The 22763-nt window shown below is 39.8% G+C and overlaps 1 protein-coding gene across 1 annotated transcript in view; it reads left to right on the top strand.

Annotated features, from left to right (window-relative positions):
- The window catches only part of LOC149318077 (serine/Arginine-related protein 53-like), a 257271-nt gene that overhangs the window by 201785 nt on the left and 32723 nt on the right, over positions 1-22763 (top strand). The window contains exon 7 of the mRNA XM_089508974.1: positions 13917-13985. Coding sequence (XP_089365100.1) covers positions 13917-13985 — 69 coding nt within the window. The remainder of the gene's footprint in view (positions 1-13916; positions 13986-22763) is intronic.

The following is a 22763-nucleotide window of genomic DNA, read 5'->3' as shown; positions in this document are numbered from 1 at the left end:
GATAAGCAGAACTTCCAGGTCTAGCCAGTTGAGTGATGTAGGATGTTCCTTCTTTGAAGGAAGGTGGCATCAAATCTTAATAAAAGAAACAATAATTCTGCTATTGAAGAGATTTTCAATGGATCCCACCATGCTAGAAAATTATTGGCCATTTCCTGAGTGCCCCCTTTAAAGTACAGTCTTCAAGCAAGCAGGTTTTCTGAATACCTGGATCCATTCTGGCCTGGTTTCAGACCTAGTTATGGAACAAAAACAGCTATTGATGAATGAACCACATTGGAAACTGAAAATTGGAGTGTATGGGCTTGTCTATACATGGGGAAAAACAAAACAAACCCCGAATTCATCTTGAACCCAGTGCTGCATGTCTCCATGATGCACAGTGACGTCTGGAGAAATTTATCATGGGTTTTCACTGTTTCTCTGACTTAGTTTCAGAGATAGCAAAGTCAGGGAAAGTCCTGGAGTTTTCTTGAACCCCCGGGCTGAGCATGTGTTTTGTTTGTTTGTTTGTTTTGGTGTGTGAACAGCTGGATCGAGCCCAATTCAGACTGCACCACTCCCCTTCCCTGTGCTGAGCAGCACAGGGAAATGGGATGGTCTGTCCATGGAGCCACCACTGCAACTTCTTTGCCAGCAGGAGGTTTGTGGAAAGGCTGTCTGGCACACCACCACTTCTAATGAGGGTAGAATATAGTGCCTGTGTGATCAACAAGAATGGGTTAGAGCAGTGGTCCCCAAACTTTGATCCTCCAGGTGTTTTGGACTCCAATGCCCAGAAGCCCTAACCAGCTTGGCCTACTGTCAAGAATTCTGGGAGCTGAAATCCCAAACACCTGCAGGACTAAAATTTGGAGAACAGTGGGTCAGGGGAACACCCCACTCCTATATTCCATGGCTGAATGCCTCCTGAAGATGTGACAATATGCAGTCTAGGCCACCCCCCAGATAACACAACTGAACACCTCCTGAAGATGTCAGAGCCAGTGTTCTCTACCCATCTTATTGTGTTCAGCGGTGCGTGTGGCTACCTCTACTCTATGGCCATCCACCCAGAGTTTTGACCGGTGTAGATAAACCCCATCTCTAAAGTTCAGTATTCAGTAGCATCAGTCCTGGTACCCTTTTAGACAATTTGACTGATATGAAACTTGGTGTTGTTGTTTTTCATTGGTCCCAGTCATACTTACAATGGGATCCGACAAGGAGGGACAAGCTTGTTTTCTGCTGCTCCAGAGCACAGGAGCCGAACAGTGGATGCAAGCTACAGGAAAAGAGATTCCATCTCAACATTAGGAGGAACTTTCTGAGGGTAAGGGCTGTTTGACAGTGGAACACACGCCCTCAGATCTTTAAGCAGAGGCTGGATGGCCATCTGTTGGGTATGCTTTGATTGAGAATTCCTGCATGGCAAGTGGGTTGGAATGGATGGCCCTTGTGGTCTCTTCCAATTCGATGATTCTATGATTCTAAGGCTTAGTACCATTCCTTATTCTTTTTAACATCTACATTTAGCTGCTAGGAGAGGTCAGATAACACCCACCTATATTTCTCTTTCATAGTTGTTACCAGGGAGGCTGTGGAAGTCCTGAATCTGAAGGCCGTGAAGGATTATGTATCAGTGAATAAACTGAGACTCCAGACAAACATTCTGTACGAATCTATTCTGGTGGTCTCTCTGAGAGATCAAATTCATAGCTTGAGGATATTGTTAGATCCAGCATTGCTCCTGAATTGCCTGATAGTTACTGTGGCCAGAAGGGCCTTTGTCCAGCTTCAATTATTGCAAAAGCCTTTTCCTGGTAAGGGTTGAGCTACCCTTTATTAATGGTCCATGCCTTCATTACCTCTCAGGCAGTCATGTGCACTCTGTTGTGGGTCTGCCTTTGAAAAGTGTTTGGAAGCTACAGCTAATGTAAAATGTAAAGACCACATTGTTGTCAGGTATGCCTTTTACAGGGTCATATTGTTGTCAGGTATGCCTTTTAGAGGGCCAGTGTGGTGCACTGAGCATTGGGCTACAACTCTAGAGACCAGAGTTCAAATCCCCACTCATAAAAATCCATGGGGTGACCTTGGGCTAGTCACCCTTTCTCATCCTCAGAGGATAGCAATGGCAAACCTTCTCTGAAGAAACTTGCCAAGAAAACCATATGATAGGTTCACCTTAGGGTCTCCATAAATCAAAAATGACTTGGAGGCACAAAACAACAACAATGCGTTTTAGATATACATATCACTGGTTTTACAGGAACAATGCTGGCTTCTAATTTGCTGCCATGCTTAAGTCAAGTTGATGGCATTGACGTATAAAAAAATACCCTAAATAGTCTGGAGCCACGATATTTGAAAACTGTCTCCTCCCAGATGAACCAGCCTGTAATTTGAAATCCAAAATAGAGGTTTTGTTATATGTTCTACCACTTTGTGAAGCTAAATTAGTTCAAGGGACAGGGCTTCCTCTGTATCACCACCCCCCTCCCCCCATCTATATAAATTTCTCTGAAGGGACATCATACTGGCTCCCTCCTGAATTTCAGGTAGATAGCTGATATTACTTTGTTTTGCATGATGTTCTGTCTTTAAAATCTTTGCAAGGTCACCCAGTGGATTTCCACGGCCAAGTGAGGATTCAAAACTTTGTCTTTTGGAGTCCTAATCCAACACACAAGCCAGTACGCTACATTGGCTCTCTGCCTGCATACATACCTGCTTACCATGGTAGACCCTGCCACTATATTCCAGGGATCAGAACCTAAGACTTCAAAATTAAAGTTTAGCAGTAGCAATAGTATTTAGATTTCTATATTGCTTATCAGTGAACTCAGCACTCTGTAAGCAGTTTACAATCTGTAAAGCTTAATACTGTATACTACACACTCACTTCATTTTTATTTCAATGATTGCCAGTGCCAGAATGACATCTACTGCTCAATATTTATTTTATATTATGTGTTAATGTCTTTTCAGGTTGCCAGGGATCCCAAAGCAAAGTACAATGAAATATATATTTTTAAAAATAGGTGAAAAACAATTTTAAAAGTCAGCTTTGAACATCAAAGGCCATGTGTCATAGGATGGTTTCTGCTGGCCATTGGAAGCTCAGCAGGGACAGAGCCAATCTGATCTTCTTTGGGAGGGAGATCAAGAATTGAGATGCTGTTGCAGAGAAAACACCATCTTGTGTACCCACTAACCTAAGTTCTTAGCGTGGTGAGAGACAGCTCAGCCTCTGCTGAAGATCTAAATTCTGGGCAGGCACATACAGGTGGAGGCATATTTTCAGATATTTTTGCCCCAAGACGTATGTAGCTTTGTAGGTCAAAACCAGAACCTTGAATTGTGCTTAGAAACAGATTGAAAACCAGTGCTGTTACTTCAAAATCAGTACAAAATGGTCTCAAAAGCACCCACCAGATCAGTATGATTGCTACATTTTGGACAAACTTCCAAGCTCTTTTTAAGTGCAGCCCCACATAAAGTGCATTACAGCACTCTCATTAAAAGGTAACTGAAGCATGGATCCCTGTGGGCAGAGACTTAAGTCAAAGCTACTTTGACTTCTGCTTTAATATCTAATTTGTAAACTGATTTATATACAGCTGTCTGTGGGTTGCATTCAGGAACAAAGATCCAAAATACACAGTTTCTATCTAAATCTGTACTTTTACAAGTAGAAGGTACTCTTCCTCATGGAAGACCTTTGTTCATGTATGTGTTCCTCCTACTGCAGCCCTATATGCCAACCAAGAAGGTCTTTTTACCCTCTGCAGTTTTTCAGGGGCGTGGTAAACAGGAAAAAACAGAACCAGTTTATGGTTAATGGACCAGTTTAAATCTAGCATAGGAAGAAGGTGGTGTTTCAGCCATCCATCCTATTCCTTGCAAAAATTGTGTCACTGTTCCATTTGGTTCAGACATTGTCTCCCAATGTTTTATCCTAATCCATCAAAATCTTTAGAATATTCCCTTGATGACTTCAACATATTGTCTGCACCACCCGTGTTTCAAGCCACACATCATTTATTTGGCTACTGTTCTAGATCAAAATATGGACATCAAAATATGTGTTTCCCCAAAGGATCACAAAGTGTTTTTGTGGACCTCTTAGCTAGCTAAGTTTCCTCTCTCTGTGCATGTCCATTGTAAATCTAGGAGGGCCATAGCAACCTCAACTAATTTCCTGAAGGATGTAAATACCCCAAATTTACCAAGTGGTAACTTTGCCCCGGCCATCAAATTTTATTCAGGGTCACTGCATAGATTTTTGTGATACAGGAGAGGCAGCCTTTGGGTGAGCTATGCTGTCATCAGTGCAGTCATAATACGCCCTGCTTGTCTTTTCTAGTACTTGCTAGACACAACAATAAAGAATGATAGGTATTGTTATTATTATTATACTTTATTTCTATAGCACTGTAGATTTACACAGCGCTGTACATACACAGCGCTTACTTGTAACTGTGGTTTTTTTCTGTGGTCGTCCATGCATTCCACCCTTCCTCTTTCTCAAGAACACCTTGGCGGATGCTTCTTTTGCTACTAGTTTGTCACATAATTATTTGGATTGAGAAGATTGTGGCATAAGCATGCACATGAGGGAGGAAAGCGATGGGTGGTTACAAGCAGAATGTCTGAACTTTTGAGCCAGTCTCTGCATAGGCAGAAAGTCATATGAATCAATATTCTGATTTTTAAAAAAAACACAGTTACAGGCAAGCCACCTAACTGTGTGTTTCTGAAAGTATTGATGGATTGATGTGTGCTTGTATAGATGTATGTGAATGAGATACATCTGTGGCTTTCACTCCACTCATGCTTGTCTTTGTACTACCATTGGCCTATCATGTGCAGTCCAGGGAAGTTTACTTTTGAAGGATTGAGAATTTTATGAATAACAACCTATGATTTTGGATTCTTTGAAAATGAAAAAAAAGTATGTTGGTGGGGTTGATCCAATAGACTTTGAGTAACTTAGATATACAATATTTGGAAAAACATTTTGTCAAAAAAACTCTCACCAAGGGTTCTTGAAATTTTTGGGCTGACCTAATAGATTGGTATCTCATAAATAATAAGAATCATAGAGTGAGTTGGAAGAAACCACAAGGGCCATCCAGTCCAATCCCCTGCCGTGCAGGAATACGCATTCAAAGCACTCCCAACAGATGGCCACCCAGCCTGTTTAAAACCCTCCAAAGAAGGCAACTTCACCACTGTCAGAGACAGTGTGTTTCATTGTTAAACAGCTCTTGTTGTCAGAAAGTTCTCCCTAATATTTAGGTGGAATCTCATTTCCTATAGCTTGAATCTATTGCTCCATGTCCTAGTCTTTGGAGCTGCAGAAAACAAGCTTGCTTCATCCTTAGTATGATATCCCTTCAGGTATTTAAACATGGCTATTATGTCACCCCTTAACCTTCTCCTCTGCTTTAGGAAGCAGGGAGTTGGGATAAATGGACAATTCACATGAAGGAGGATACAGCAAAAGTGTGCTTTTAAACTTGTTCTTTTAATGATCTGAAGTTAGGGATGAACAATGAGATGGTCATGTCTGAGGATGACATGAAATTGCTCAGAGTGAGAACGAAAAGAGATATCCAATCACTCAAAAGAATATTTCCATACTGTCAGAACGGATAATAAAATGTCAAATGTGAGTAAATGTAAATAAGTGTAAGCACACCAAGGCAAAATCGTAAAATCACATATGCACTTGAACTTCTGATGACTAACCAGCAATGTTTATGTTGGTTAGCATAATAAGAATTTCAACTAAGAGTGTGGCAGCTGTGAAATAAATCAATTCTATGCTAGATTCATAGTGTTAATGATTGGTGTAAAAAACCCCGGACAATGAAATTTGTATGGTACAACCAGCAGGAATTCTCATTCTCCCTCTCATTCTACATACAAATACAATGTTTACCTACCTACCTGTTGTGTGCTTTCAAGTCTTTTCCAGCATATGGTAACCTTAGCATGAACTTGTCAAGTGGGTTTCTGGAGCAGAGTATGTATGACTCACCCAAGATAATCCAGTGGGTTTCCATGGTTAAATGAGGAATCACACCTTGATCTCCAGAATTGTTGGCCAATGCTCAGATCATGAGAACATGCTGGCTGTCACCTACCTATCCACAAGCAAGTCTTACCAGACAATTGGATTGCAAAACAGTAGGACCTGTTTTGTTCCAACAGTAGAACAGACATGAAGGTGTGTTTGTTTAGCTTAGGGCCGAAGCCCACGGCTGGTAAAGAGTGGCCAAGGCCGCTCTCTTGCAATTGGGCCAGGACTGCGGCAACTGCACAGCCCACTTCTGAAGCAGGTCGCCATCACCACAGTTCCAAAGCAGCACCTCCAGGAGTCGGTTTTAATCTGTTCCTTTTTGATCTGGTCCAAAAGACCAGATCACGGTGCCGGAGTGACTTCTGGCCCCTTTGGGGGTGTCCGTTATATGAATGTTACACCCTCAGAGTGGCTGGAAACCACCTTATTTGGTGCATGTATTTTGGGCCTTAGTCCTCCATATCTCTACCACAAAATATTTTAAAAGAGAGTAAGAGTTCTCTGACCATTTGAGTAACTGCTGAAGGGAAGAATACAAGGACCTAGAATGCAAACGTGTCCAGAGTTAGCACTCTGAGCCCAGTCTTGCAAAAAATGTTGTTGTCAGGAGGTACATGATCTTTGGAACTCCAAATCACTGGAGTTAATTGCACGATGGAAGGAGGCACAGAAGGGGAACTTGGAAACATTTCTATGTGATGTAAGTGGAATGTGCTTTCAAAAAGGATGGCAAGGCTCAGCTTCAGTTTTGGGCCTGCATCAGTTTTAGGGCTGTATTTAATCATATGTTACGTAAGATATTTGTGTCTGTTATTCTTTTCTTCTGTGTTCAAATTAATGAGCCAAGAACAGAAAATAAAATTTTCCTTTAAAATATCTGTACAATTTCTGTTGGTGCACAGAGGTATAGAAGATTGGCGGAATATGGGTTACCGTTAAAAAATGCATGCTTAATGACGAGATAATATTATTTTACTTAACAATTTAGGGTTTTTTTTTCTTTCAAAAATCTGATAAACTGTTCTTATGCAGAGAACAAATCAGTCATGAAGAACTAACAAGCACAGAGAAATAAATAATTAGATTTAAGCCTGGTAGTTTATTGAATCTAAATTTTTCTTGGTTGGCCCAAGAGCTATATATAAGCCATCAATCTTCTGTTGATAATGGATGATCTTCAAACCCACCTAATGTTTGTATTATTAAATTTCAGTCTAATGAGCTTTGCCAATACATATTGAAGATGCTTGTAAAGGTGGAATGTGAAGCTGAGCAGGATAATTCTAAAGTGACATAAGTGAAGCATTTTACATGACTCAAGGGGTATAGCTACAATTACATATATAACCAAAATTGGATTTAAATGGAATTTCTATTATGTTTACCCTGCTACTTGGCAGAATAAAGTGTAAATGAAGTAAAAGTTTTTATAGTTACCGGTGCTTTGTTTTTATTATCTAATTTAATAGGTTCCTCTAAAGATATTGCTGGCAGAAAAGTGTTAATATTTCATTACTTTAAAGGTAGTATGTGTGTGTCTAAAAGCTTGTAAATGGAAACAGATGTCTCTGTAATTATTTCTATTATTTTAGAACATCAGCTTTTAAGTTGTATATTTTAAGAAGGTGTAGGCGCTGACTGCAAGAAGGCATTGGATTTTAAAGTTGTGGTCATGTGGTATTCACATCCTTTGTTCTTACTACATTAATTGAATATTCATATAACTAATGTATTGATGCAGAAGACTAGCAGGGAAAAGATGAACTGTTGCTCTATTAAGTGTATAATTGATTTATTATATAGCAGGTATAAACTCTTAACTACCCACATTTTGGTTCTTTATTTTTTGACAAGGCAATACTTTAAAAAACTTAATATTTCATCAACTATAATGCTTTTAGAGACTTATTCTAAGTTAACTCATCAAGCAGTGAGATAGCAATAAAAGAGAATGGCCCCTTGGAGACATTAATGCTTTGGAATAAATGATGTGCTAGAACAGAAATTTAATTAATTTACAGAGTATATTGATAGTCCCTTGTTACTGTACTGTATATTTTTAATCTTCTTTTAACATCTGTAGTAAAGTGTTTAAAACCCCTGCAGTTGAGCAACTTGTAGATAATTAAGTAATAAGGGAAGATGTTTCTAAAGAGAAGAAAATTCTTGTTAGAAGATGCTGTCATAACATGAATTAAGTACTGCTGCTATGATCTACACTGAAGATTTTTGTCAGAAGGCAAGTCATGGAGTGACATTTTCTCTGCAGGAGGAAACAGGAAGTACTTTTTTAAAAATCAAGGATGCAAACTCACCTGTGTCAAGTGTCCTGGCTACAAATTTTGCCCCAGTCCAAGCACTGATGACATTGCCTTAGGATTTGCATATCACCAGGCTATACTATATTGAATCTATATGTATTCCAGCTGCTTAGTGCTTCCTATCTGTCAGCTGGCAAGAGAACGCAGGGAAGGGAATGTGATGAGAGAAAAGCAAACACTACGTCTTTTACAGATAAGAAACAAACACAAAAGTGATTGCTCAGGTCATACGTCTCAGGTCCTATATTTTCAAATCCTAATTTTATAACTTTAGAAAGTGTGGTTTGTTGTGCTATTAGATATTTTTATATGAAGACAAAGTATTATTGTAAGCATACAATATATATACTGTTTATGTTCATGACATTGGAATATTCCTCAGGTTGAAAAGCTTACCCAAAGATTATTTTAAAATGTACATATCCTGTACCACACATCACACACCCCACCCCAAATACAGAAGGGACACTGCAGCCATGTCTGTTTTATGTATATCTAGATAAATTTAGAATATCTGTTGGAAAATGAATTGGGGATTCCCCCCTGACTTCTGGGGATCATTCTAATTTGGAAAAGTGTTCCTGTCACTCCTTGAATCAGAAAGTAGGGACCAGCTCTTTACTGATACCTCCAAGAAGATAATTCATCTGTTTTCTGTTGTTTTCCCTGCCCTTTTGCAAAAAAACAGAATTTGGAAGAATTCTCCAGTTTTCTTTCCCTTTCTCTTTTTGCAGCTCTTCCTCTCTCACATACCCTATCCAGATTGATTGAGGGGAGCCTGGTGTAAAACAATACAATGCTGTGGGCCTTTTCTTGCTACTTAGCACCACAATTGATACACTTAAGAGTGAGTGCTAGACCTTCAACACCGACACCACATGGAACATCTGCATTGGTCTTGTTATATAGTTCATCTGCATTGGTCTGGTAATGTAATACAGGGGCTGCATCACCAGATATGGAGGCAGTGGCAGCATGCCGAAGCAGCTAGCAGCAGTGCAGTTTCCCAATTGAGTTTTTCCTTGAGAATAAATAAGGAACAAGTTTTCAAACCAGGTTTAGCAGGAGCAAGTACATTTCTATACTGCTGATCAGTGAACTTAAGCACACCCTAAGTGGTTTACAATGTGTAAGCTAATTGCCCCCAACAAGCTGGGTACTCATTTTAGCAACCTCAGAAGGATGCAAGCCTGAGTCGAGCTTGAGCCCTTGGTTGGTATTGAATTCGCAACCTTGCAGTTTGTGAGTGAGTGGCTGCAATACAGGTATATAACTGCTGTACCACCAGTTTAAAGTATTAGAGGAGCAGGTATGTAAGCGTAGTAAAAATCACTTGTCTCCCTGCTAATGAAAGTTTTTTAGGCCTTACAATTTACTGAAGACAAGTTTATAATAGGTTGATTGAACCCTGTTCCAAAGCAGCTAAGGCTATCATTTTTCAAGGGCAGTTGAAACTACAGATTGTGCCTTGCATGGATTATTTTGACAGGATTTTGAAAGTGGGGTGGGCCCAACTAAGGTTCACCTGCAACCTTCCAAAGAGCATTCCAAAATGCTTCAAAATGGCTGTGATAGATTCTGTCAGTGCAACTGCTGGGGTCCAACAACCACTGTCAGCAACTCAAACGAGTCCTGGGGTTAAATCAGACCCTGGGAGCAGAGCTGGCAAATTTCCAGAAGCCGAAGCGTGGTTCCAAAGTCCAAGTTGGGATGACAGCAACTGGATGTCTTCCAGGAACTGCAGCAATGCAGGAACCTCCGGGGACACACAGCAAACCGATGCTATAGCTTCTTCTGATAAACCACCAGAGAAACTAAGTCTCCCAAAGTGCTCTTTATTCACAGTGCTATTATACAAAACTAGATCTCTAAAACTCCAAACCATACCAATCCAACTCCTTCTACAAACCCACTAGCTATCCCTTGCAACCCCTGGGTTTATATAGTCTCCAGACCATGTGGTCTCCCAAACCCAGTGAGTTCAGGTGTGTAACCATGTCATGTGTCTCCTGTGCAATCCAGACACATGTTTCATCATCCATGGCTACGTGCACTTGGACACTGAAGAGTCCTTGAGACAATGAGCTTCAGCTGTGCTGATCAGCCTTACCACTCTGCTGAATGCTCATGGCCAAACACACACACATCAAGCATTTCCCTGTGTGCTGTGTTTTAACCCTTCAAATCCCTGACAGTTTCTTTGGCTGGACTGCTTGCTACTTGGTTATTATTGACCCCTGCCCCAACAAACCTGTACTTATTTTATAGCCCTGACTTTGAAGGCCAGTTTCCTGGATGCCATTAACTGGTGGCCCTTTTGTTAAAAAAAATTGCCCTTGGGGAGCCCAAGGCAATGGCAATGGCTGTGGGGTGCTCCCCAGACCTTCTTGCCCATCCAGCAGAGGTTGTGGCAGGACTGCTCTCTTCTGCCCTCCCTCCCTGCCAGCACATCTGGCCATCTGTTTACTGCAGAATAAGCAACATCTCTAGAGAGTGCCCTGCAGCTGCCACTGCTGCTTCTAACTCCTATAGGGCAAAACGAGTGTCTTCTCAGAAAAGGAAAAGAGTGCTCACCCTGAGGATAATGGAGCAGAAGACAGAATAGGGGAATTTCAGCACAGAATAAGCAAAGAGATAGTAAAGGAATACTTTGTTAATCTAAATGAATTTAAGTCTCCAGGACCAGATGAACTACATCCAAGGGTATTAAAAGAGCTGGCAAATGTAATATCGGAGCCATTGGCAATAATCTTTGAGAACTCCCAGAAAACAGGAGAAGTCCCAGCAGACTGGAGGAGGGCAAATGCTGTCCCCATCTTCAAAAAGGGAAAAAAAGAGGATCCCAACAATTATCGTCCAGTTAGTCTGACATCAGTTCTAGGAAAGATTCTGGAGCAGATCATTAAACAGAGAGTTTGTGAACATCTAGAAGGCAATGCCATAATCACAAAAAGTCAACATGGGTTTCAGAGAAACAAGTCATGCCAGACAAATCTAATCTCTTTCTTTGACAAAATTACCAGCTTGGTAGATGAAGGGAATGCTGTGGATATAGTATATCTTGATTTCAGTAAGGCCTTTGACAAGGTTTCCCATGACATTCTTGCAAACAAGCTTGTAAAATGTGGACTAGACAAAGGAACTGTTAAATGGATCTGTAATTGGTTGACCGGCCGAACCCAAAGGGTGCTCAACAATGGCTCCTTTTCATCCTGGAGAGAAGTGACCAGTGGGGTCCCACAGGGCTCTGTCCTGGGCCCAGTACTTTTCAACATCTTTATCAATGACTTGGAGGACAAAATTGGGGGCATACTTATCAAATTTGCAGATGACACTAAACTAGGGGGAGTAGCTAATACCCCAGAGGACAGGATCAAAATTCAAGATGACCTGAATAGACTAGAAAGCTGGGACAAAGCTAACAAAATGAACTTCAACAGGGAGAAATGTAAGGTACTGCACTTAGGGCAGAAATGCACAGATATAGGATAGGTGACACTTGGCTGAATGAAACTACGTGTGAAAGGGATCTGGGAGTCCAAGTAGACCACAGGTTGAACATGAGTCAACAGTGCGACGCAGCAGCTAAAAAGGCCAATATAATTTTAGGCTGCATCAATAAAAGTATAGTGTCTAGATCAAGGGAAGTAATAGTGCCACTATATTCTGCTCTGGTCAGGCCCCACCTGGAATATTGTGTCCAGTTCTGGGCACCACAATTCAAAAAGGACATTGAGAAATTGGAGTGTGTCCAAAGGAGAGCGACTAAAATGGTGAATGGTCTGGAAGCCATGCCCTATGAGGAACGACTTAGGGAGCTGGGGATGTTTAGCCTGGAGAAGAGAAAGTTAAGAGGTGATATGATAGCCCTATTTAAATATTTGAAGGGATGTCATATTGAGGAGGGACAAGCTTGTTTTATGCTGCTCCAGAGACTAGGACCCGGAACAATGAATGCAAGCTACAGGAAAAGAGATTCCATCTCAACATTAGGAGGAACTTCCTGACAGTAAGGGCTGTCTGACAGTGGAACACCCTCCCTTGGAGTGTAGTGGAATCTCCTTCCTTAGAGGTCTTTAAACATAGGCTGGATGGCCATCTGTCGGGGATGGATTTCCTGCATGGCAGGGCGTTGGACCCTTGTGATCTCTTCCAACTCTATTATTCTATGATTCTAAGGAGGCACTCATCTGTCAGAAACAGTGGATCAGGACAGCTATCACATCCAGGTTGGACAAAAAACCAGAAACAGAAAAAAAAACCAGTTTGTATAAATTCATGTTTTCTAGAGAATATAAAGAACATTCTCTCCCATCATTGCTTTGTGCATGACTTTAAGGCTTCTGCCTTCTTCATATGGGAGAAGCAGGCATATGGATTCCTTGGGTTTTCTTACTGACTTGCTTTTCTGAAGGTTTCCATATTTCTCAGTTGTTGTTTTTTCTGAAGATTAGAGTTGATTTTGCTGTACTTACTTTTAATTTTGCTTTCATATTCATAAGCTGGATGAGTACTGCACTTGTAATCCATTCTGGGAGGAGGAAATACCCTTTCCCCATTAAGAAATCAGTCCAGAATTGTATCCTGCTGCTGGACAAAGGGAGGGTTTTTTTTCCTAAAGGATTTGAAATCTCTCTGGGAATAATAATAATATTTATTTAATAAATAATATTTATTAATAATATTTAATAATAATATTTATTTAACAGATCAAGGCAGGTTACAATAAAAATAGTAAAATACATAATACAGTAAATCATAAAATATCACAATCCCCCCAACCCACCACCAACATAAAATATAACATTTAGTTACCATTCAAAAACAATAAAATTACAAGTTCAGGTTAAAATTAATTAAAACAGTTAAAAGATAGACAGATAATAAAAATAGGTATGGGCAGAAGAGGTGGTCTTATTATTTTGGGAGGTCAGTCAGTCAGGGAAGGCTTGCCGGAAGAGATCCGTCTTGACTGCCTTCTTGAAGAGCCCTCCCTCCACAGCCAACTGTCATCATCCAGCCTGGAGGGAGTGAGGGGATGGGTAGGGGCTAATTTTGTATTGCAACTTTTACTGTACACCGCTATGATCATTGCGTCTATAAACGTCTATAAATAAAACATTATTATTATTATAAGGTGTCAAGAATGGTAATCTGACGGATCTCCTCCGGCAAGTCATTCCACAGTTTCGGAGTGGCTGATGAAAATGTCCTCTGGGAAGCCATGGAGAATAGAAATTCACATTTTTTTAAATGGCCTTTTCAAAAACAGCCTTACATTTTTCACGGGTTATCTGCAGACCAGATCATTATTTCCAGCTTTACTCATTTTACTTGGACATTTTTGTTTTTAAGTTCTAGCTGTCACTTATTGCATATTCTGAAATAATAAATTTGTTTTGAAGTTTCTTAAATATTGCTGTCAAATGAATGGTGACTGTATTGCACTATGTGTAGTCCTCCAAAACATGCTGTTTGCTAAAAATGCTACTCTTGGAACTAATCACCACTTTATTTATTTTTAGCTAAAGCTGATGAGGCATTAAAAGCTAAAGAGAGAAGTGAAGAAGATGCAAAGAAGAAAAAGGAAGAAGGTAATCCATATGTCCTTCCTATGTTACCTAGGTGAATTAAAGTTCTGGAAATTAATTTATTTTACTCACTAACTCAGTCATATCAAAATTATTATAGTACAGTCCATCCTTGCCTTATGCGGACTTTACATGTGCTGCTTTGAATGTACGCATTCCATGGACAGCAAGGGGGAAAATGGCGCGCTGCCATAACAATTAATGGGACTTGAGCATAAGCGGTTTTCAGCATATGCAGGGGGAGGTCCGGAATGGATCCCTCATGTATGGGGAGGGCAGACTGTATTCTTGATGAGCTAATGCGTGAAATTTGGTTGAAAACCCAATCATCATTAGAGAAATATAAAAAACAAAATATTTGTTCTCATTTTACTCAAATCAGATATCTTCCCCCTCAGAGCCCTCACTTTTGCACATTCTTGTCTTGTCTTCTGCTATATGTATATTCCATTTTGGTTGTCTGGGTTGTCTGAAAATACCTTAGCCATTTCAGGCATTAAAATATGAAAATTTTATAGTAACAGAAATTTGTGAGCATTGACCCCCTTTCTGCTGGTGTTCATCCTACAAGTCTCATACTCCAAGGCTTCCTGTTCAGTGGTGTGTATGTGGATGAGAGAGAATTTATCTAACTCAGTGGTCCCCAAGCTGTGCCCTTTCAGAGATTTTGGACTTCAGCTCCCAGAAGCCTCAGCCATGTTGACCAATAGTGTGGGATTCTGGAAGCTGAAGTTCAAAATCCCTTAAAGAGCATGGTTTGGGGACCACTACTGGATGTCTCAGTACATAGACAGTTGAACTTTATTGATGAAAACTGGAAATAGAAAACATAATTAGCCTTAAATTTTAAATTAATAATTTTATTTAATTTTCAAAATCCTAAACAGAGGTGATTGTAGATGTTTAAATTTCATAAACTTTTCAGTTTAATGATCTGTTCAAAAATAGTTGAAGCTTTTTTCCCTTCAACTTCAAAGCACACTTGGGCACTCATTACATCTAAAGAAAAGCTTTTCTTTTATGTTAATATTCTAATTATGTTATCCAGATACACTGTGTGCATGTATTCTAATAGGTGTATATACTTCTCACATTTAGCAGTGTCCAGTTCAACAAAAGATAAAGCACTAAAGTTACTGCCACCTCTAGGCCAATGCTTTTATTCTTGAAGCAGTTAATAAATGAGAACAAGGGTGCTTCTGTTATCCTGGGCATGATATTCTATCATGCTTTTAAGGCATCTGGATAGGGCTTTTTGTAGTTTTTACTTTGACTTGAAGCTAAATTAGAAGGCATTTGAAAGGGCATTGTGTGAAAGTAAAAGTAAGTAACTCAGCTGTGCTTTACCAATGTTCAGATTTCAAAGTGGAATGTAGGTTCCTCTAACTAGTCTTCCATCTCAATAGTACTGAGCTGGTGATTAAACACTTTCAAGTGTGGGTGCTTTCATGTTAGTTGTATCAAGAGTACATTAAGATCTCAGTGCAACTTGCATAATGCAAAAGTGGTCTGTTTTTCTGTGTGGAATCTTTATGAAACTAGAGTCTGGTTATTGTTAGAAATATAAGACAGCCCCAAACTTCTTCCATGACATTTCATTGTAGGAGAAAACTGGGAGATCTGTGATAAGATCACCTGAATGAGTAGGAATTGACTTGAAAAGGAAGTGCTAAATTACTTTTTCCATGTGTACTCCATTCATACTCATTCTACAAACAGACACAAACGCTCATGTGCATGTACATGTGTGCATACACCATTGTTACTAGTCTACTGAGGAAATAGAAGTACTGTGTTGTTCTTATCCTGTCCCCATCTCCTCCCCAAAGACTATTGTTAATTTTGAGCAGCGGGGGAAATGATGCCAGTGGTCAGAGGTAAATACTTGCTCCATCATTGATGCTGTTTTGAGCTATCCCTTCTCCTAGGGATGCATTTAATCTTTGAAAGATATTGTTTTAGATCCCCTATATCACATATTCTTATTCTGGAGATGATCAGAGGTGCTGTCTTCTCTAGTTTTCTAAAACATCTTCCAACATTAAAGATTTACTCCACTGCTCTGCTCAGGTCCTGCAAATTCATATCCATGACTTCCTTAATAGAGTCCATGTGACCTTAATCTATTTTGGCTTCCCTCCACCTTTCCCAGCATTATTGTTTTTTCCAGTGAGTTGTGCCTCCTCATGATGTGGGCAAAGTACAACAGCCTCAGTTTTGTCATCTTGGCTTCCAGAGAGATTTCTGGTTTAATCTGCTATAGGACCCATTTGTTTGTTTTCTTGGCTGTTCATAGTAACCTCGGCACTTTTCTACAACACCACATCTCAAATAAATTAATTCTCTTCCTACCTGCTTTCTTAACTATCCAGCTCTCACATCCATACATGGTAATGGTGAATACAGTGGCTTGTATGATTCTAACTTTCTTGCTCAGTTATATGTCTTTACATTTGAAGATATTTTCTAGTTCTCTCATAGCTGCCTTCCCCATTCTTAACCTTCTTATGATTTGTTGACTGCAGTCCCCACTCTGATCAATATTTGATCCCACGCATGATTTTTTAAAAATTATTTCTATGTCCTGATTGTCTAGGTTGAATCTTCAAATTTGCATTTTACTATGTCAGGCCATCCATCTAGTTTAGTATTCTTAATAGTGGTTCTGCAAGGGTTTCAGATAAGGGTTTTCCAGTCCTATTTGGAGATACAAGAAAGAGAACCTGGCCCTTCTGCATGCACAGTATGTGCTGTACCACTGAACTATGGTCCTTCTCCCTATAGAGACCCATCTTCTTTGCCCTGAGGAACTTCCCATATCATACTGTTATGGAAGGTAACTAAGAAATGTAACTTTCTTATATATTCAAACTCATTTTTGTAACAAATTCTGTCCCTTAAATTCAATGACACGTGATCAGTATCAAGAATCATTTGGAATGATTGGTTTGAAGAATAATTTTAATTGAAATCCAAATTGAATTGAAAAGATTGTTTTGCAGTGATTCTCAAACATTTGCTTTCAAGAATAGCTTATGAATCAGTATAGAAGAAAGAAAAATTGAATATTATAAAATTTTGTTGGCTGTTCCTTTATCAGATGTCTGAAAGTTAATCTTATAGATATATGTATACAAGTAGTTTTGTATTTTTTATTCTCTATATTGCTGTTTTAATTTGTAATATTTTATTTCACCCTCCCCCACATATTTTACAATTGCTGCATCCAGCAAAAACTACTAGTAAAGTGAAAATAATAATTTGTAACTGAAATGACTGAGTTGTTGAATGCACAGTTTTTATTCTTCCTCCTTTGGTCACAGTAGGCATTTTAAAATAAACATAATAAAATTCCCCTTCCCCGTATGTTGAATGACTGTCGATAGCAGAACTCTGGAAATGAATGAATCTAAAAGCTTTGGCTTCATTGCTGTACTAAGCAAAGCCTGTGGTATAAATAAGCATATTGTTTTCTAACTCAAGAAGAAAGGTTATTCTTTTATCTAACCTTTAGTAATGGTGTCTTAACATTACTTTTATTGTAATTTTATTGCCAAATCAGGTGTGAGATTAGATGTTGGATGTTACATGTAATCTGCTCAGAAATCAAATTATTTGACCTCCAAGCCCACCACTACACCCTCCTGCTGGTTTGCTGTTACATATGCAGTATTTTCCTGTCATGAATACAAATGGAGGACAAATTAGAATCTACAGACAGCTGACCTGAGCTACAGATTAGAGACTAGGGGGCTTATGCTACGTTAAATGTTTTAATTACCACAGTCCCTATAGCCAGTTGAAGGACCCTTTTAGAAATAATTTTTATGTCAGAAAAAGGAAGGCATGAGAGAATTCCCCCCATCCTGATTTAAATTTGACAGAGCTATTCTGCAGCTATGCTAATTTGCTGCATGAAATTAGGCCTATTAAAAAGGACGCCACTTTTACAAGAATGTTTTCAGTGGCAAAAAGTGTTTTAATTTGGGACTAATCCAAAATGTCATTAGTATTAGAATTTTATTTATGGGGACATCAGGATTCATGACAGCTTTATTAGGAGACCTGTGGACAGTTGTTAAATTCTAGGCCTGGCTAGTCAAGCTTTATGAAATATATAGTCACTGTGATAAGATACAATAATATAAATATTATTGAGAAAGAGCATGACCCTTTTATATTAAAATCAAATATTTGGGATTACAGTATTGCTAAGCAATACTTAAGTGGTGTTAATGTATTGCACATAATGCAGTTAAACAGTTTCTTGGTTTCATAAAATAGAGCTGGCGGTGAAAACATACAGTTTAGAAAATGTGAAGTGGAGGATGATTAAAATATCTGATAGTGATAGCACTATTTTGGTACCAGAAATGAATTAGTGTGAAAAAAATTTAGTGTGTATTATTGGGAAAAGACATTTGTAAATGTAATCTTAAATATCCAAGGAATATAGCTAAATAAAGACTAGTTTCTTTGAATTTACAAAATAAAATTGACTAATGCTTAAAGGAATGTTATCCTGATGCCTTCATTCCTGAATTTGCATTTCAGTTTTTCATGTGTGTTGGCCCAGTGTTGAATTGATTAGTTATGCCTAGCTAGTAAGCAGTGAAACATTTTATATACACTGGGGAAATAAATTTGGCAGAAAATCAGCATGAGTAGATTTAATTATCGCTCTGAGACCTTTCCCTTTTCTAGCTTAGTGATCCTGAAACTCCATGTGTTTAACTGAAATCTGTGTGGATGCTAAGCTTCGCTTCCCAATTTGTTCCTCCACACAATGATAAGCCAAGCAATTACTGCTTTATTGATTTTTCATCATGGCAAATTTAAAGTTGGTTTTTCCCTGAAAAGGCAGAGGTGATTAAGTGTTTCCCCTCAGTTTAGTACAAGAGAGCTGTGTGGCAGAATCTAATATCCTGAGGTCAGCCTCTGCAGGGAGATAATACGGTGTCTTGACCACGTGTTAAGGAGAGAAATCAGGGCTACAAATGTGATAGGATATATGTGCAGACAGTTTAATTTGCTCCATTTATATGAACAATTCACATGGTACATGCTTGGAAAACATCGTATTGATTAGGCTTGGAAATAAAGCTCACATGAGCAGGAAGAAAAGGTAAATACAAATGAAGACCTCTGAAGAAACTGTTCTTCAGGGAAGAGAATTATGATTTTTTAAAAAGGAACTAATACTTATAAATATTAGTTCAGAGTTGTACGGAAAAATGACAACTTATCCAATTGTATTGAAAGGCAGCATAGTTGGCACCCAAATAAAATCTTTACGAAGTTTGTAATAAGTGTGTTTACTGTTTGAACAATGTGGGCATTCAAATAAATATCAGCACTTATGTTGTCATTGTTTTTGGAACATGTGGTGTAAGAAGAGTCTTGCTTATTATCGCTCAATGAAGTAGCATACTTTTTATTCCACTGTCTACTTACATGTCTGTGTGCAGCAAATGCAGCCTCTGTTGTTTCAATTTTGTGTCTGCAGTGATATGTCTCCTCTCATGCCTCTGATCTGCTAGTGACTGGTTGTGTGTGCCTGCTGTCTTATCACAAGCACACAGGTCACTATTTTTCTCTTCTCCTGGGTGAACTGTTTGTGCTCAGATATTTTCCATGTGTGCATGCATTGTAGAATGGGCAGGATATCCAAGAGCACCACTGCTTAATATTAGTATATGGGTCTGCTCAGTTAACTTGAACCAGTTAGGAATCCACAGATATTTTTGATTACCATCAGTAAGGCTCTCTTTTAAAATGTTCTTCCTGCACTTATAATAAGCATCCTCATAGGCGAGACCTTGCCCTTTTGCTCTTTTACCCTCACACTACCATTAATAGTTTTTAATAGGGATTAGAGTTGCCACATCTTTGAGTCTGGTCCCAAGTCATTAGTTTTCCTGGATATCTCCAGAAGGGCAATGGGGGTGCAAATTCTCCAGGTTTGGTAGGTTCAGCTTCAGACAAGAGGTAAGGGCTGTGTGCAGATCTTTTAACTTTACTATGAGAGAAGTAGCTTGCCATAGTTGACAAGGCTTAATTGATTGGTTCCTGCAACATACAAAGACTTTCCATGGGTCTTTGTACTTAGGGCTAGAACAGACTGGGGCAAAAACACCCCCCCCCCCCCAAAGATGCCAGGAAGCCAGTGGGCCGTCTTCCAGGTACTCTGGCGGCATGGTTTTTATATATCACACGCCACCGGAAAGAGGAGCGGCTGTTTACTGCTCCTTTTTGGCCAGCAAAAAGGCAGATTGGAGCCATGGCATGTGGTTGCCACAGCCCCAATCCACCTATGGAAAGGACAACTTAAAGCCACTCATTCAGGCTAGTCTATTTCACTCCTTAATTAGCTTCCTTCTTACCTTCCAGTCTTTATAGTGTCAGGTCCCACCATCCACGCTGCTCTGCATCTGCTTTCTAGCTAGAAGCAAATAGCCTAGATTAAATGGTCCTTATCCAATCTTATTTCACCTTGATTTGAGAACAGATCCTTTAGCTAATATTTCTGTCTTAATTTACAAACAGGAAAATTTCACTCTGTGTGTGTGTGTGTGTGTGTGTGTGTGTTTCACAAGATGTGAATGACTGTGTTTGGTGCTTAATGCATAATACTTAATGACATCACCAAGGGCCATCCCTAAGTCTCAGGTTTACTGGATTAGATGAATATAGATTCAGTGGTCTGTTTTTATTTATATATTTATTTTATTTTTATCCTTCCTTTCTCCCTGTGAAAAATCTTTCCCAATGTACCTATGAACTTACATATTACTTACACACCTCACTTTGCCTTTTTAATTGAAACAGTAGTCACCCCAGCTCCACCCACAGTTAGTTGCCCCGCTGTCAGTCCCATCAGTTCTGTTACGCAGCAATCATCACTGTTTGCCAGGGAGAAGTAATTTTTCGCAACTAGTTTTAAATGTGCAAATTATTACTTTTTCCTCTCGCAACTAGTTTTAAATGTGCAAATTATTATTTTGAAAGGAAAGGTATTCAGTAATTTGAGACCCATCTTGCAGTTTGAAGTGCTATGATGAGCCGTGCTCATTACTACCACAATGAATACTAGACCTGAGATTTAAACTTTTTATTAAAGCTGAGGGTTCCCTTGTTTTACAATTGACTTTCAAGAGATTAGCATATCAGAGATCTGGAACAGGGGGACTTAATCTAGTCACTCCTAAAAATTCACTAAGTAGGTAGAATCCATCATAAGTATTTATCATTGTTGGAAGCACATATGTGGCAAATATCAGTTTTTATATTAAAAAATTACAACACAATCACAGAATCATACAGTTGGAAGAGACCACAAGGGCCATCCAGTCCAACCCCTGCCATGCAGGAACTCTCGATCAAAACATCTCCAACAGATGGCCATCTAGCCTCTTTTTAAAGACTCCAAAGAAGGAGACCCCATCAGCCACCGAGGCTGCATTTTCCATCCATTGTTCCCAGTCCCATTCTCTGAAGCAGCAGAAAACAAGCTAGGTCCCTCCTCAATATGACATCCCTTCAAATATTTAAATATCACCTCTTAATCTTTTCTTCTCCAGGCTAAACATACCCAGCTCCCTAAATTCCTCATAGGGCATGCCTTCCAGGCCCTTCACCAATTTAATCACCCTTCTTTGGACATGCTCCAGCTAGTCAACAATACTAGTATGGTGGTTGAGGGGTTCTTCTTTAAGATTATATATATATGGATATGGATATCAGTTGAAAAGGGGTTACTGTATATACTCATGTATAAGGGTAGATGTTTTAGTTAAGAAAAATAGCCAAAAAAACCAAAACAGCCTGGGTCAACTTATCCACAGGTCAGTATAAGTACTGTACCTTAACTCTTAGCAAAAAAGGAACCATCAGCTTTTATAAGTAGAGAGGCAAAAGTTGAGAGCTTGGTCTGTCCATGGAGAACCTAAAAGAACCACCAACCCCTTCTGCACTCTCTGCCATGGTACTGCTTCTGGCCTTTTGAATGCCTGGGTGGAAAAATGATAGTGGCAGCTCGGGAGCCTAGTCTCCTGAGGTGGTGCTGGCACTTTCATCTCTCAGTGGAGTGGATCCAAGGAGCCCCATACTGAGCCCCGCTCCTAGGGTTGCCATAACCCGGCTGCAACCGGGATTATCCCGGTTTTGGCGGCCCGGGGCCCCTCCTGTCCCGGGTGCCACCAGAAACCAGGACAACCCCGGTTGCAGCGCTTGACTGCGCTGCCCTCCTCCTGCTTCACCGAGCGGAGGAGGAAGAGGAGGGCCGCGCAGCCTGGAGCGGAGGAGGCGAAGGGGGAAGCCCCGCCCCACCCTCCCCGCCTCCCAGCGCAGCCCCGCCCTGCCCTTCCTGCCTCCCTGCGCGGCATAGCCTAGAGAGCAGGTCTTCGGGACGCCCGCCACTCAGAGCTTTTGCCCGCCCACATCGGTATATATCCCCTGTAACAGGCATTACCTTCCAGGTTACAGTGAGAAAAGAAAAAAAAGGCCATAAATAGTTCATGTTTCACTGGGAGTCTAAACGCCTCATCTTTTAAATGTATACCGCGTCAGTATTCTTGTAATTCTTTATCACAGGATCGTTTTTGAGTTCCTAAACACCTTTACTTGTAATATGCAAATTTCTCCCAAAGCTGACCAATGGGAAAGAAGCAATCAGCCCTCCACTTGGGTTGGTTTTCAATGAAGAGTTTTTGCCTTGCTTGTAAATAGGAAGGGCTTTGGGGTAGCAAAAGGCTGCAGAAATAGTTTGACCCCCCCCCCCCT

Source organism: Sceloporus occidentalis, unplaced genomic scaffold (assembly GCF_023333645.1).
Source record: "Sceloporus occidentalis isolate IW3139 unplaced genomic scaffold, rSceOcc1.0.p SCAF_2, whole genome shotgun sequence".
Taxonomy (NCBI): domain Eukaryota; kingdom Metazoa; phylum Chordata; class Lepidosauria; order Squamata; family Phrynosomatidae; genus Sceloporus; species Sceloporus occidentalis.
The sequence above is the reverse complement of the archived record's forward strand: the minus strand, read 5'-3'. Positions and strand labels throughout refer to the sequence as shown.